The 13,949-nt window shown below is 36.8% G+C and overlaps 1 protein-coding gene across 1 annotated transcript; it reads right to left on the bottom strand.

Moving 5' to 3' along the window:
* Positions 1 to 1,706: 1,706 nt before the first annotated feature.
* On the bottom strand, positions 1,707 to 3,854 carry LOC128699268 (pro-resilin-like). Its single transcript, XM_053791869.2, has 3 exons — positions 3,778 to 3,854; positions 3,008 to 3,145; positions 1,707 to 1,948 (listed from the first exon to the last, which is right to left on the bottom strand). The coding sequence occupies exons 1-3, from the start codon at positions 3,829 to 3,831 to the stop codon at positions 1,814 to 1,816; spliced, it is 327 nt and encodes a 108-aa protein (XP_053647844.1). The 5' UTR covers positions 3,832 to 3,854; the 3' UTR covers positions 1,707 to 1,813.
* Between the last annotated feature and the right edge of the window lie 10,095 nt (positions 3,855 to 13,949).

Raw genomic sequence — 13,949 nt, 5'->3', positions numbered from 1 at the left:
TTTCAGTTTTGAATTTCGGCTCCGTGATTAGTGTGACGGTGCTGGGAACCACAGCCTCCGAGAAGAGAATAAATGTACTTCAAGGAAAACTCGAATTTCTTCCCCCAACTGTTTTGAAAATTTTTCTTCTTTTACCAGCCCTATAAGTAATGTTTGTGAACTTTACTTGAAAACAAAATGTCAAAAATTTTGGTAATAATGTGTTTGTGTAATAGTGTGCTTGTTTGAATAGAAATTGTTGACTTGGCTTATGAAGTAACGATCTTTTTGCCAGACAATTAAAGCTAATATTTATTTTAAATATAACTCCTAGGAAATCGATCTGAACATTCCGATATTAATATTTATTATTAATATTAAATAATACACACTACAGTATGTCGAGGCTGACCTACGATTGGTGGCATAGGATTAAGCTACATTATATTTTGTAAGCTTTAATAGAGGTATGTTATCAATTTAGTTATGCTGCCAAATTATAAAAGAATGCATACCATATTATTTCGCATGAATATGCACCCTTAATTTGTATTACCCGGTGCTGTTGAGGTAGCCTTGCCTGCCCAGGTTTATTTATGGATTTTCAATTAAGTTTCAGTGTTGTGTGTGATTAGGACCGCCAGAGTTTTTTGGTGGACTTGAACAATGTGCTGGCGAGGTATTTGTGAGGCTGTTATGGTTCGTCGCTCATTCGGTATCGAATATTTTGTATCTACAACGCTTATGGTTCTAATTTTACATCAATACGAAAATAGTGTTTGTTTATATGAAGGGCATTTAAGCTTAAAAATAATGTAACATTACGCCTGTGCGTTTATTCTATATATATATATATATATATATATATATATATATATATATATATGTCGTGCCGAATATGTAAAACTGGTCAATTAGCAAGAACTCATTTAAAATTAAGTCATTTCTAAAATTTTCTCTTATACGTTTAAAAATATATTTTTTTTCATTAATGTTGATGTAAAAATTTATAATTTTGCACCAAAAGGAACTTAGAAAACTTACCTAACCTTATTATAACAAGAACAATTTATTTTACCCTAACCTAACTAAATATATTTTAGATTTGTTTACAATAATTTAATACTAAACAAACACAGTGAAATATATTTTTTTCGTTAGGTTCAGAATGATTTTGGCGAAATTATTGCATACACAAATTTTCACTTGTCTTATATGGCAAGATGAGCGCTGCTATTTAAGCCAAGATCGCAAGTTCTGCCTATTCGGCACGACATGTATATATATATATATATATATATATATATATATATATATATATATATATATATATATATATATATATATATATATATATAATGTTTTCTTTTATTTTTAGTTAACACAGAAATGGTTATTTTTTATTTACCGTTGTTGTATAATTATGTTGTGCAGCTGTTTGTAGGTTATTTGTATGCCCGGCCCATGGCTGGGCTCCGAGAGTAATTAAACTCTCGAAACTCTTCAAATGTATATCAAGTGTATAAGCGAGTAATATTTGCGGAGACGTAATCAACGTTTTCGGGAATAGTCTATTTAAAACTGAACAGAATGCACCTGCATATGACAACTGTTACACTAACCTTCACCTAGTAACAGTTTACCTGGGCTGAGGAATTTGAAGCCGATCGGAAAACGTGTTCTTGTATACTATGTATAAAATACAACGTATGGAGAGAACAGCTTTATTTCACATAAAAAAAAGTACATTTTATAACAAAATATTAAAGATGGTCGATGACCGGGACGCGGAGGCGATGATCCCTGGGAACAGCTATGAGTAAGCATGGATGTGTTATCCATGGTATCCATCGCCATAGCCTTTATGTCTGAAAGTAACGGCGGGGCCGTAGTGTTTAGGGTGCTGAGCCTTGCCGTAGTAACTGACCTTGGCGACGTATCCCTTATAATGGTCAGCTGTGTAGTCCACCTGAGGCAGAAGAATCATGAGTCAAGCTGGTTTGTGTTTATGTGCAGGTGGATATGTATAATTTTCACATCCTTAGTAGCGAATATATAAATGCGCCACGAACACAAGATGCGTTGCGTACTGGAGGAGTAATTATGGTAAGGATAAAATATGGAGTATACTGTAATGTGAGCATCACTATACAAAGTATTATGATGTACATTGCACATGCAAAATTGCCACTCATTTTATGCTTACGCAGTGACAAAGTAAAAATACCAACTGATGTCCATAGGATAACTATCCAAAAAAGCTTCCACCATTCTGCAAATTAATAATGTGCTTAATTTAATGATAGATATCGTTGCGTTGTTATTGATAGTATTCTGCTTCAGTAACTGTGGTGTTCTCTAAGCTTGTTCCTGTGTACTCTGGTATTTTCATTTACTGCTTTCCTGGCTAAATCTTTTGAAGTATGAGGAGCTGTAAGGCAGGATTTAGTTTCATAGGGAAGCGGGATACACCAAACGTATGAGAGACGATCACAATATGAACAAATCTTCTAGAACCCTTACTGATGATTAAACGTGCTTAAACATTTGATTCAAGATGTGAATATAACTGTTTTATATAAATTTAAGAGTATTAAGGCGATAAATGTATTGAAACTATTAACGTTCTCTTGAGCAAGTTGAAAAGAGAATATTTGGAAGAAGTTTTATTGGATAGACAACGAGGAAATAGGTATGTTAATATATAGGTATCATTAATGAGGTACATTGCCTTAGTATACTGAGTGACTATATACTACTAAGGCTTTGTGAAATCAATTAAATGAGATGAAATGGGGCAATAGGAAACATCAAAGGAGAGGCGGGAAAGGGGGAATCATCCTAGATAAAATTTGTCGATGAGAGAATCTATGCCCATCAATTTGCGTCATAGGAGGGAAAATCTGTGTTACCTTTAGAAAGAAATACGCAAGTGCATAAATGTATATATAAAAATAGGTTTTCATCTATTTACAGATAATTAGTGCAAGGACTTGAAACAGATTTAATATTTTTAAGTTCATTATACCCTTTGTTTACGACCGTCAGGGAGGTCTACGGTGTAGGAGCCGGACACAGCTTTACCGTCTGACTTCTCACTGTGACCGTACTTGGCGCCCTTGTAGTCGTCATATACATCGTAGTTGTAGTAGTAGGGCAGCGGCTCCTGGTTACAGTATGAAGAAATTTGATATATGTCATTATATGGAGGTATTTCTTTTAAAATTAACTTCAGTTTATGGTATACAAGACAGTCTTCTACTAATTCTTGGTTATACGATTTTTTTCAGATATGACAACTAACAAAAGCGGTATTGTTTTTGGAACTTTTATTTAAAAAAAATATATATTGAACAGCTATTCCTTGCAATTTTATCGAAAATTTTTAGTTGTACCCAATCTTTGATAAATTGTAAAGCTTCTATGTAACTATAGTACGCATCATTGTACGTTTATTGGAGCTTTATTTATTTTTGTTTAGTAGGTTAATGAAGTAGTTGAAATGCATGTAATATCCGTACCTACCAACTGTTCTTTTGTTATCTGCGTTGAATGGTTGCAAGCAATAGTTTTTAGCATCTTTATAAGATTAAAATCGTGGAGTAACGTCAACATAAGTCAGTCTTTCTAAATTGAATATGCCTCCTCTAACCTTTCCATCTTTAGTATTGGAGGGCTTGATTTAAAGTATTTCAGTATAATGCTGTATGTTTATTTTGGCACTATGTAATTAATGTAAGTTATGGTAATCCCTACCAGTTATTAAAGCATTTGAGGTATTTCATTGATCAGACTTACGGGCTTGTAGACTGGTTCATAAACTTCTGGGTGAGCTCGACTCTGTGTTGCCATCACCACCACTGCTAAAACAACCACCACCTGGAAAAATTGCATTTATTGCAATAATGCGTAGTAACACGTGTGCGAGAAATGTTGGCTTCTTAGATATTAGAAATAAATGAAACAATTTATTATGAATATCAAGGACATATCAATATTTTAAATTGCAGGATGTTAATTTTAGGGGTCTATTCTCTTGCATTTGCTCACAAGTTAAATATATCTAGTAATAACGATAAAAAAAAAATCAACTGAGGAATGCAGATTATTTTATTGTATATTTTATGGGATTTTTAAGTGAAAATTGGATTTTCTGTGGCCACTCTTCTATACCTTTGGTAGCACAAAAAATAATTAAATGTTATAGGACAGTAGGAATGACCCATAGGTCAGTAATATGAACTTTCGGTTCACAACAGAATTGCTCCAGGTTCGTTTTATAGCTATTTTCTCCCCTCTTAGTAACACTCCTCTCACAAAATCTGTTCTTGCTCTATCCCATCTTCAAAGTTCAACCCCCCAACGGTCTTTTCTTTACGTAAGTTAGTCGTTTTATAGGCCCTGTAAACCATACGGGCAAGTTTCCTTGCTCGACCTAGCAGTAAAAGTAGGTGGCCGGGTGTTAGTCGACTGTTGCAGGTCGCATCCTAGAGAAAATAAATGCAAATGTGTGAAAGTTTAGTCCTGCTGCAAGTCATATCCTGGGTGAAAATGCTTCTGTGTTAAAAAAAAACTTCAAACCTTCTGGAAACAGCACTGTTTGGGAAAAGTATCTACATAATGCGGTTAGTCTAAAAAAATTTTTTTTTTTTTGCGAGTACAAATAGAAAGTGTGTCTTGCGCTAAGCAGACAGCCTCCACCACGTCTTGCGCTAAGCAGACAGCCTCCACCACGTCTTGCGTTAAGCAGACAGCCTCCACCACGTCTTGCGCTGAATGACCCACATAGGTTTAGCGCTTGACATGAATTATTAAAAAAAAATGCGAGAGTAGCACCTTTGAGAACATGTTGTAAGTTGAGGGTGTTGATAGTACTGGAGACGTTGGAAGATGACTGACGTTTCAGCGATGACTGTTGTCTTATATACTGGAGCTCAGCTGAAAGGTGCTTCCACTCTTCTCTCTCACTCACACTGTTTTCACGCCTAGTTTACTCATCATATGTTTTATAATGAGGAAAAAAGATACGCTTCATTTTCTGTTTTTCACGGTTGTACTTTCGCTTCGTTTCACGCGCCAGAGAACAGGTGAAATTGATTTTGATTGTGTAATAAACTCGGCTTGTCAAAAAAATTTTTTTGTAGCGTATCGTCGTAGGTTTGTGGAGAGGAGAAATGTTGTAGTAGTTTAAATGTAATTGAAGATGGAGGTGATGAATCTTCTCTCTCTCTCTCTTTCTCTCTCTCTCTCTCTCTCTCTCTCTCTCTCTCTCTCTCTCTCTCATATGTTCCTTAAGGGTATTACAAGATTAAGACCGAGGATTCTTACGCTGTACTTTAAATCAGTATAAAATCGGTATTACCGTGGCTGGGGCAAGTGACAAGACCTCAGACTGAGAGTTAACCCTTTTTTAGGCAGGAACGACATTTGTCGTTATTGAAAGCATGATATTTGGCGCATTCCTCCTACACCCACTACATATCTGGGTTCCCATTCTCTATTTCTGACCAATCACAACCCTTCCCTGAGTCGCTCCAGGTAAGTGGTGATGGCTTCTGCTCACTGGTTGAGAGACCAAAATGTAAACACTTCTAGCTTGAGAAGCTGTTTTATGGCGAGTCCTCCAAAGACAAGTCCAACTATCTCTGCATTTTGGAGGAAGGTGACTCTGATGCAGAGGCAGATGATCTGGAATTGCTTGACAGTGGTGATGAGTACTTGCCACAGGATGCAGAGGTGTCAACTTATGAGGAGGAGGAAAAAAGCCAAAAAGCCAAAATTGGACAAGAAAAAGAAAGGTATTGTGATCGTGGAGTACCCTGATGAAGATCATCATGATGAGCTTGCTTCTCAAACTCAGACCAGCTGGAACAGGGTTGACATCCACAATGACCCTTTGCCTGAATACGAACATGAAAAGCCTCTTACAATTAGGTGTGCATATGACTATTTTAGCGATTTTTTTATTCAAGACATGATAGACCACATCACATTCCAAACTAATTTGTATGCCAGGCAAAAAAAACATACACAGCACTTTTCAAATGATGTATGGGTTAATCCTGTGACTCCTATTGAAAGATATAACAAGGAAACAAAGATGGAAAACGAGTTCCAGTGCCCTGCAGTAATCAAGAATTATAATGCACACATGGGAGGTATTGACAAAAGTAACATGTTGGTGCATCTGGACAAAAGTAACATGGTGCATCTGTACAAAACACCTATGAAATCCAAACGTTGGTACATGCAGCTGTTTGCCTATGTTATGGATCTTGCATGTTGTGAATGCATAGCTTCTTTACTGTCGTGATTGTCGGTCACTAAAAACCAAATGCATGCCACTGAAGCTATTCAGGCTTGACATCTCTATCACTGCAAGATCCAAAGGACAAACGTTGAGATGCAGCAGCACCATAAGAACAAGTTCAAGAAGTCCAAGAGCTTCATCAAGTACTTCCAATGGTGACAGTAATGAGGATTTGCCATCCTTGCAATTGCCATTTGCAGTGCAGTACCAACGTGCAGAAAGGTCAGATGACAGTGTGAGGTTTGACCAAACCCTGGGTCACTGGCCAATGTCAGGCAAGCTACTTACATGCAAGTTTTGCAGCACACACAAATAACATGTCACATCCTCATTTTCCTGTGCCATATGCAAAGTAAATCTATGCGTCAAGAAGGATAGAAATTGCTTCCTGAAGTTTCATTCTGAAAATTAGTGATCTAGAATAACTGTTCTTTCTCAGGAAACTCAGGAATATGGGAATTGAAAGTTATATCCCTTTGCAATGTGTCCATGTTGCTACTTGGTTCAATTTTGTATTTTTTTAATACTTACAAATGTTTGAAAAGTTCAATTTATGTTTTTTATAATGTCTTTTTGTATAATAAAATTAAAAAATAGTTATTTGGTGTGTTATTAGCAATTGCAAATTTGCAACATTAACATATGTTCACCCTTTGGTAGGCAAGACCTACTTTTGTCGGTCTTCGCATATTGGCAATTGATCAAAAACAAACTTTCACATTTTCATTTCTATGGGCTCATTTACCTTACATTGAGACACACTATCGACACACAGGAAATGCATTTCAAAATTTGCAATTTTTTGAGGCTTGCCTATCAAAGGGGCTGAAGAACAAAAAGGCACAATAATGTGACTACAACAATACACAAATAACCCGTACATAGGAGAGAGAGAGAGAGAGAGAGAGAGAAAAAAAAGCTTATGACGACGTTTCGGTCTGACTTGGACCATTCACAAGTCACACTGACAGAAAAGAGTGAGCTACTTTTCGATCCTTTCTTATAACTGCTGTTAGTTTTCCTTCACGTCTTGGGTGCCATTTATACACTTATTTTACAGCAAAAATAGTTGGTTATCTTCCTGAATCCGTTTGAATATTCTACTTACCCTACCACTACATGTAATTATTTTACCAATAGGTATATTTTATTACGTAATATCGTACACAAAGCTTAAACCACACATTGATGGTTCAAAGATGGCATATTCAGTACATGAAGTTTGAGGGATACACTACAAGTACATAATGCTAATTTTTTGTCAAATATTACAATGTAAAAATCCCATCCAGCTCTTGAGGAGCTGGATGAGGTAAAACAGGCATTACCCCACTAACTGCAACATTGAGTTGCTGGAATGGAAAACTTGCTGCCCTGAAGAGTCTTGCCTAGCTCCTTGGTAACATACTGATACCTATTAGTAAAGTAAGATTTGAAATAAGCAAGCGCATGGCCTCTTATACCGTAATGGTCAAGTTTGTGGAGTAGGATGTCGTGGTCTACTGTGTCAAAAGCTTTTCTTAGGTCAATAAAAATTCCTAGTGGATATTCCTTATTTTCCAATGCTGTGTTTAAACTGTCCAAGCAGATCTACGTTCACATGCGTAGTGCTCCAAAAGTAGATCTACTTTTTTTTTACATATTTTCAAATATAACAAAAAAAGTAAATCAAAGTTTTTTATACATTTTCAAATGTAAAAAAAAAAAAATACTTTTTTTACATACTTTCAAATGTTGAAAAAACGTAGATCTACGTTTGGACAGTTTAAGGGTTAAGGAACTTGGATGCACTCTTTCCATATAGGCCAAGGGTCTCTGAGCCTATGGGAACAAACATATAATGATGGACAAGTTCATTATATTTTGTAGACTTTTGAGACTTATGAAGCTAGCAGCTGCCGTATAATTATAATATAATATAGGGAGGTACCACCTCTGGAACTGTGCTGGGGACTCTCATCCTCAGAGAAAAGAATAAACTTGCTTCAGGGAAAATTCAAGGTTCTTCCTGGAGCTGTTTGAATATTGCCTTCTCCTACCACCCCCTATATTCTATGTAGACTTTCTTTAAACAACAAAATACGTTGACAAAAATACAATAAGGAGTAGAACAACATGGATGACATCTCAGAGCTACATCTCGAATACGTACTTCGTCCAGCTCCCCGGCGGTGGGCCGCGTACCCAGAATGCTGCAGGCGTTTTCCCTCTGGATTGCAACCCTGAGTCTCTGAAAGAGGAAGCTGACCGACCTGTGATCCTTGGTGTCTATGATGTTTTTCACCCAGCTGTTTGAAGAACTTTAGAGCACACTTCCCCCATGCTCAAAGGGTCACCGACCCTATTGGGATGAAGTTATAGCAAGGGGAAGGCCTTCATATTTGTGGGTCTTCTGGGTCTCCCTGTGGCTGGCAACTCCACCCCCTTCAACTTCGGAGTATGGCACAGGTGTAGTCCCAAGCTTACCATTTTTCCAGGGTAGCATAGTGGCCCCATCAGGACGCTTTTGACTTCCGTCAGACCACTGTACTTGGGGTTCCCGCAGCTGGCAACGGGCTGTGGCGAGGCTTCTCTTCTGATGACATTGACCTCATGTCTTGCATACTTCCCTTTGATGTGTGACACACGAGACCATGAAGTCGGAGTTGATCAGCTGTCGCCCTGCCGCAAATACATCTATGTTCGGTGAGTATGGGGGCGGCAAGGGGAAGAGCAACACGAATCCGAATGGCCTGTGGGTCGAGTCGAGTGCCCTGAGAGGAGTTGGGAACAGCTAGAAGGAAATCTGAATGCGGTGAATTCACCGCTAGAAGACGAGCTTTGCCCTTTCCTGAAGCGTTGGTGAGCATTTTGTTGGCGATTTTTTTCTCTGATCTGTTCATCCCAGTGAGACTGTGCTCTTTGGGAGAGGCTGGTCTAATGGAGGAGTCGGCAAGGGTGTCCCACCACACGGCTGCTTCAATGAACCTGGGGTTTTGAGCTCATACCGCACCTCTCAAGCCAAAGAAAGTAGAATGACCCGAAAAAGAAGAAACACTTTCATCATTCACTTAATCACTGTCTTGCCAGAGGTGTGTTAACACTACAGTTAAAAAGCAACATCAACACATACACATCTGCATCGCCAAATTTTAATATTTTATTAATAATTTTGAGCTTAAACCCAGTGAAGTGCAGAGACTGTGGATACAATTAGAGTTCCCAGCGTCAACATTCGTGCCCCAAGGAACGTGCGTATTACGAATAGATAAAGAAATATTGCTGAAATGAAGATCAGAGCTTTGAAGCAACTGAACAGCTTCCTTGTACTAGTGCCGATCTGCCGTTTTATGATGGCTGTGTGGGCCTGCTGGTCGCTAGAATAATTAACCTGGTTGACCAGGCGGTCAACAAGGAATTCTGGCCTCAGGTCGTGCTCGCTGGGTAGAAGAACCCTCAAAACCGGTCATAGGAAAAACGTAGTTTATAAAAATTTTAATAACCTAACTTAGGTTTAGAAATCACATAACGGATGGGGATTGAATACATGGCAAGCGAGTTTTTAAACTGGTTTTCTATGGGTTCGAATCCCACCTGTTCTGTGATTTGTTTTGCAGTCGTGTTAGTAATATTTCGCGATTCGTGATAGGTTTAGAAAAGTTGACGTATTGCTAGAAATCTTTCTTAAGTTTAGAAACGGTAATGTGAAATAGATTATACAAATTTAGATTGGATTGTTAAGTTATCATTTGTTGAGATTAATGAGAAATAAAGTATAAAACAATTTTTAACTTAATTACATTAATATATACAAGTACTGATCTAATTATACACAGGCAGTTTGCAATAACTAGCTGTGTAATTTTTTATAATATTGTGACCGCTAACACACGGTGCAGTGGAGATCAGCGGCCGACGCTCTTGTGGTTGAAGGTCTACCAGTGTTATATTATTATGTGACGTCATAGCGATGACGACGGTCAAGGACGAAAGTAAGCGCTTAAGTGTTTATTTTATTTCACATTATTATGATATACATGAGTGTTCGCTACCAGTCACTCGTGAGAACTCTGCATTATGTATACAGTTGGTGAAATGGTTCTCTAAATCAGTTATAGTCTTTCTAGTAATTTAGATTTAAATTAGGTTTTCCATTACGTTAAGTACTTATTATTTACCGTAATGGAAAATTTCCAACCTTCATGCAAAATTCCTAATTAAGACAATTATGGAACCATTGTTGTTGTAATAATTTATTTGCGATTTACTATTTGTTAATACAGAGGAAAATAAACACTTCTTCTGGACCTCATTTCTTAAGTATTAACACTAATTTGTAAAATTATATACTTTATGGTTTCTGTTATTGTGTCTTGTTCACTCTCTCATTTTGTTAAAAGATCAACTTATCCATTTCATCTAATTATTAATAATCTGGGTTTGTTTCTTTTTTTCATAACGAAGTCATTTAAAGTGTTTTTAAGTATCTCATAAAGTTAGGAATCCTTAACCTGTAAATAGCTTGTCAATAAAGCTAGGGATCCTTAACCTTGTCAAACCCTGTGTAAAAAAAAAAAAAAAAATTCCTCTGTGAGCCACATAGTGTGTCTAGAGACATAAATTTGCATGTTTTTGCTGGAAACGTCGCACGAACCGTATACCTGTGGCTGGTTTCGATGATTCTCATACATTTTACTGTGACAAGGTTTTGCTCTGTAAGCGCTCCTGGAGAGCGAAACGTTGTCAGAGTAAAATGTATCATTAGTTGAACGTGTGTCCTTTTATTTAATATACTGTCGGTAATTCTACCAACATTATTACATGATGTATAATTTGTGAGTGAGCGAAGTGTGTTGTGGGTCAGGAAGGTGCTGACTATACTCTGCTGGAATAATTTTGCTGCCAGTGAACGAGGATTTGCATGTAAATACCTTTCCATTGATACAATTTTAGATATGTGTTTTGTGTGGTCCACAACTTATTTTCAAGATTTCAAGAAAATGAAATGTCGAGGATTGGCTGACGTGAAGATCAGTACAGTATCTATTGTATTTTACTATTTTTTTTTCATATTTTGTACTATCAGCATTTGAAATTGTCTATATTGATGAGTGACTACATTTAGGTAGCATGTTTTAGGAGGTCAGTATTGATAATAGTTCTAAAACATTCATGAAGTGAGATGCGTTATATTATTTATAACTTAATTGCGCTATTCTTTATCAGAGAAAAGTTTTATTATTGTATTGTAAGGTCAGACTTGTGAATTAACTTTTGCTTTCATAAATCTGCACTAATAGTTATTCTCAACCAGAAATTTAATTCATCTTCCTCGCTAATTAGATTTAAATTCTTGGTAACATTCACTTTTTTACTGGTCAATACCACAGTCTGTATTATTATTCATTAGTTTCAGGTAGATCCTCTAATTCATGGCACGAGCGACGGTTCTTAGGGGCCATCTTTATGAAACAACCTCCACCTGCATACACTAACCAAAAACCAATTAAAATTGCGAGAGTTACTCCTAAGAAATACACAAGCTTGAAGTGAAAGAAAATGGAGGGTTGGAATATTGATATTCCACTGTCAATAGAAGACGTGAATAAGACGAAATATGCGATTTACAATCAAGTCCCTGGTGGATGAAATGTTTTCTCAATAAAATTCCGTAATCCACGTAGTGTCTTGTTCATATACTTGCCTGTACACGTTACCAATGAAATAGAGAAAGGAACTACCTGACGAGATTAAACAGTCACACTGCTCCCGTCTGCCAGTTTTACACACGTCATTGATGAAGCTTCAATCTGTTGTACTTTCGCTCAGAGTTGACTATCAGGATCATCCAGATTATTGTTTTTGCAGGCCTATTGAAAGCAACATCCTGGTTGACCAGGCACAGTCTGCAAGGAAGTTTGACCTCGGATCACGCAGATTTAGTTAAGCAATTTTTTAATAAATTAGACACATGTGCAACACTTGGGTATCTTTGATGAGGAAACCTTTAATGATGAAACGTTTCGCCACACAGTGGCTTCATCAGTCCATACAAAGGAGAATCGTGAAGAACAGGAGTAGTTTGAGGTCATCAGTCCCTCAGCCTTGAGTCGATTTAATCCAATCAATTCTTTTCAAGATTGATGGACTAATTACATCGACTCAAGGCTGAGGGACTGATTACCACAAACTCCTTCTGTTCTTCACCATTCTCCTTTGTATGGACTGATGAATCCACTGTGTGGCGAAACGTTTCCTCATTAAAGATAGCCAAGTGTTGCACATGTGTCTAATTTATCAACCTGTCAGTTCTCTGAATCATTCATCTACAAACAATTTCTTAAAAATATTTCTCCATTGTCTATCCTGTTCATCAATAGCTATAATTTTATAATTTAGCATATATAACTTTTTATTTGGGCACCGAAATTAGCTTGGCATCCTCACTAAACCTTGCTAAAATTAACTCTGTTATAATTTAGCATATATATATATTCCTAGTAAAGCTATATTTGATCAGCCTAATTTTAGTTTATGTTAATTGACATCATTATATTTGTATTAATTTCATGATGTTAAGACATAATTTGGGAATTTATATTGCGGTATTGAATTTACAACTTTAATTTGTTTTGCAAAGCGATCATTGCTTTATAAGCTCTTCCCCCAACACACGCACACGAGGAAATAAAGGCAAACTCAATACACAGCTTCAAGAATAGACATGATTAAACTCAAGAAGCTAGAAATCAGTGATACCAAAGTGGTCTAGGAGAGGACGGGCCATGAGCTGTGTACCAGTGACTACAAATCAGTAAGTACACACACACACATTATATATATATATATATATATATATATATATATATATATATATATATATATATATATATATATATATAAACACTTTAATTATCTTTGTTAGAGATTAAATGTAATTAAGAGTTCAAATTAATTTCTGCTTAATTAATCTGACACCTGATATATCTTGTTAAACCGTAACACGAAACCTAATGGTAAATATATACCACCAGTAGTGCATCATGACTTGCCAATACTACTGACAACACTACCACAACTACAATTACTAGTGCATCATGACTAGCTGACACTACTGACAACACTACCACAACTACAATTACTAGTGCATCATGACTGACTGACATTACTGACAACACTACCATAACTACAATTATTAGTGCATCATGACTAGCTGACACTACTGACAACACTACCACAACTACAATTACTAGTGCATCATGACTGGCTGACACTACTGACAACACTACCACAACTACAATTACTAGTGTATCATGACTGGCTGACACTACTGACAACACTACCACAACTAAGCTACTAATGCCTCATGACTAGCTCACACTATTTCTACAACAACGACTGTTAGTGTCACACTACCATCATGGACTATCACCCTGCCATCACTACTGGCGTGTCACAAATGGGTCATACGTGTGTTACACCGTACAGTAAATGCACTATAGTTGAACCATTACTATGACTTGTTTGCTGAATACGTTAGTTAGGCGTGAAAATAGAAACATTAGGCCTGCATTCGCTGATGATGTCGTTTCATTAAAACAAATTGGAGTGATTGTTGTCTCACTTGCGTATTTTTTGAACGATGCAAATTTATAAGCTGTCTCATTGTGCAATAGCGAAT

Source organism: Cherax quadricarinatus, chromosome 61 (assembly GCF_038502225.1).
Source record: "Cherax quadricarinatus isolate ZL_2023a chromosome 61, ASM3850222v1, whole genome shotgun sequence".
Classification (NCBI taxonomy): Eukaryota; Metazoa; Arthropoda; class Malacostraca; order Decapoda; family Parastacidae; genus Cherax; species Cherax quadricarinatus.
This window is presented reverse-complemented; position numbering and strand designations above follow the sequence as displayed.

Coding starts and splice junctions, on each gene's coding strand:
- LOC128699268 (XM_053791869.2), bottom strand. CDS start 3,831: ATGGCAACACAGAGTCGAGCTCACCCAGAAGTTTATGAACCAGTCTAC. Junction 3,146..3,777: donor ATGAACCAGTCTACAAGCCC/GTAAGTCTGATC, acceptor TACTGTAACCAG/GAGCCGCTGCCCTACTACTA. Junction 1,949..3,007: donor CTGACGGTCGTAAACAAAGG/GTATAATGAACT, acceptor CTTCTGCCTCAG/GTGGACTACACAGCTGACCA.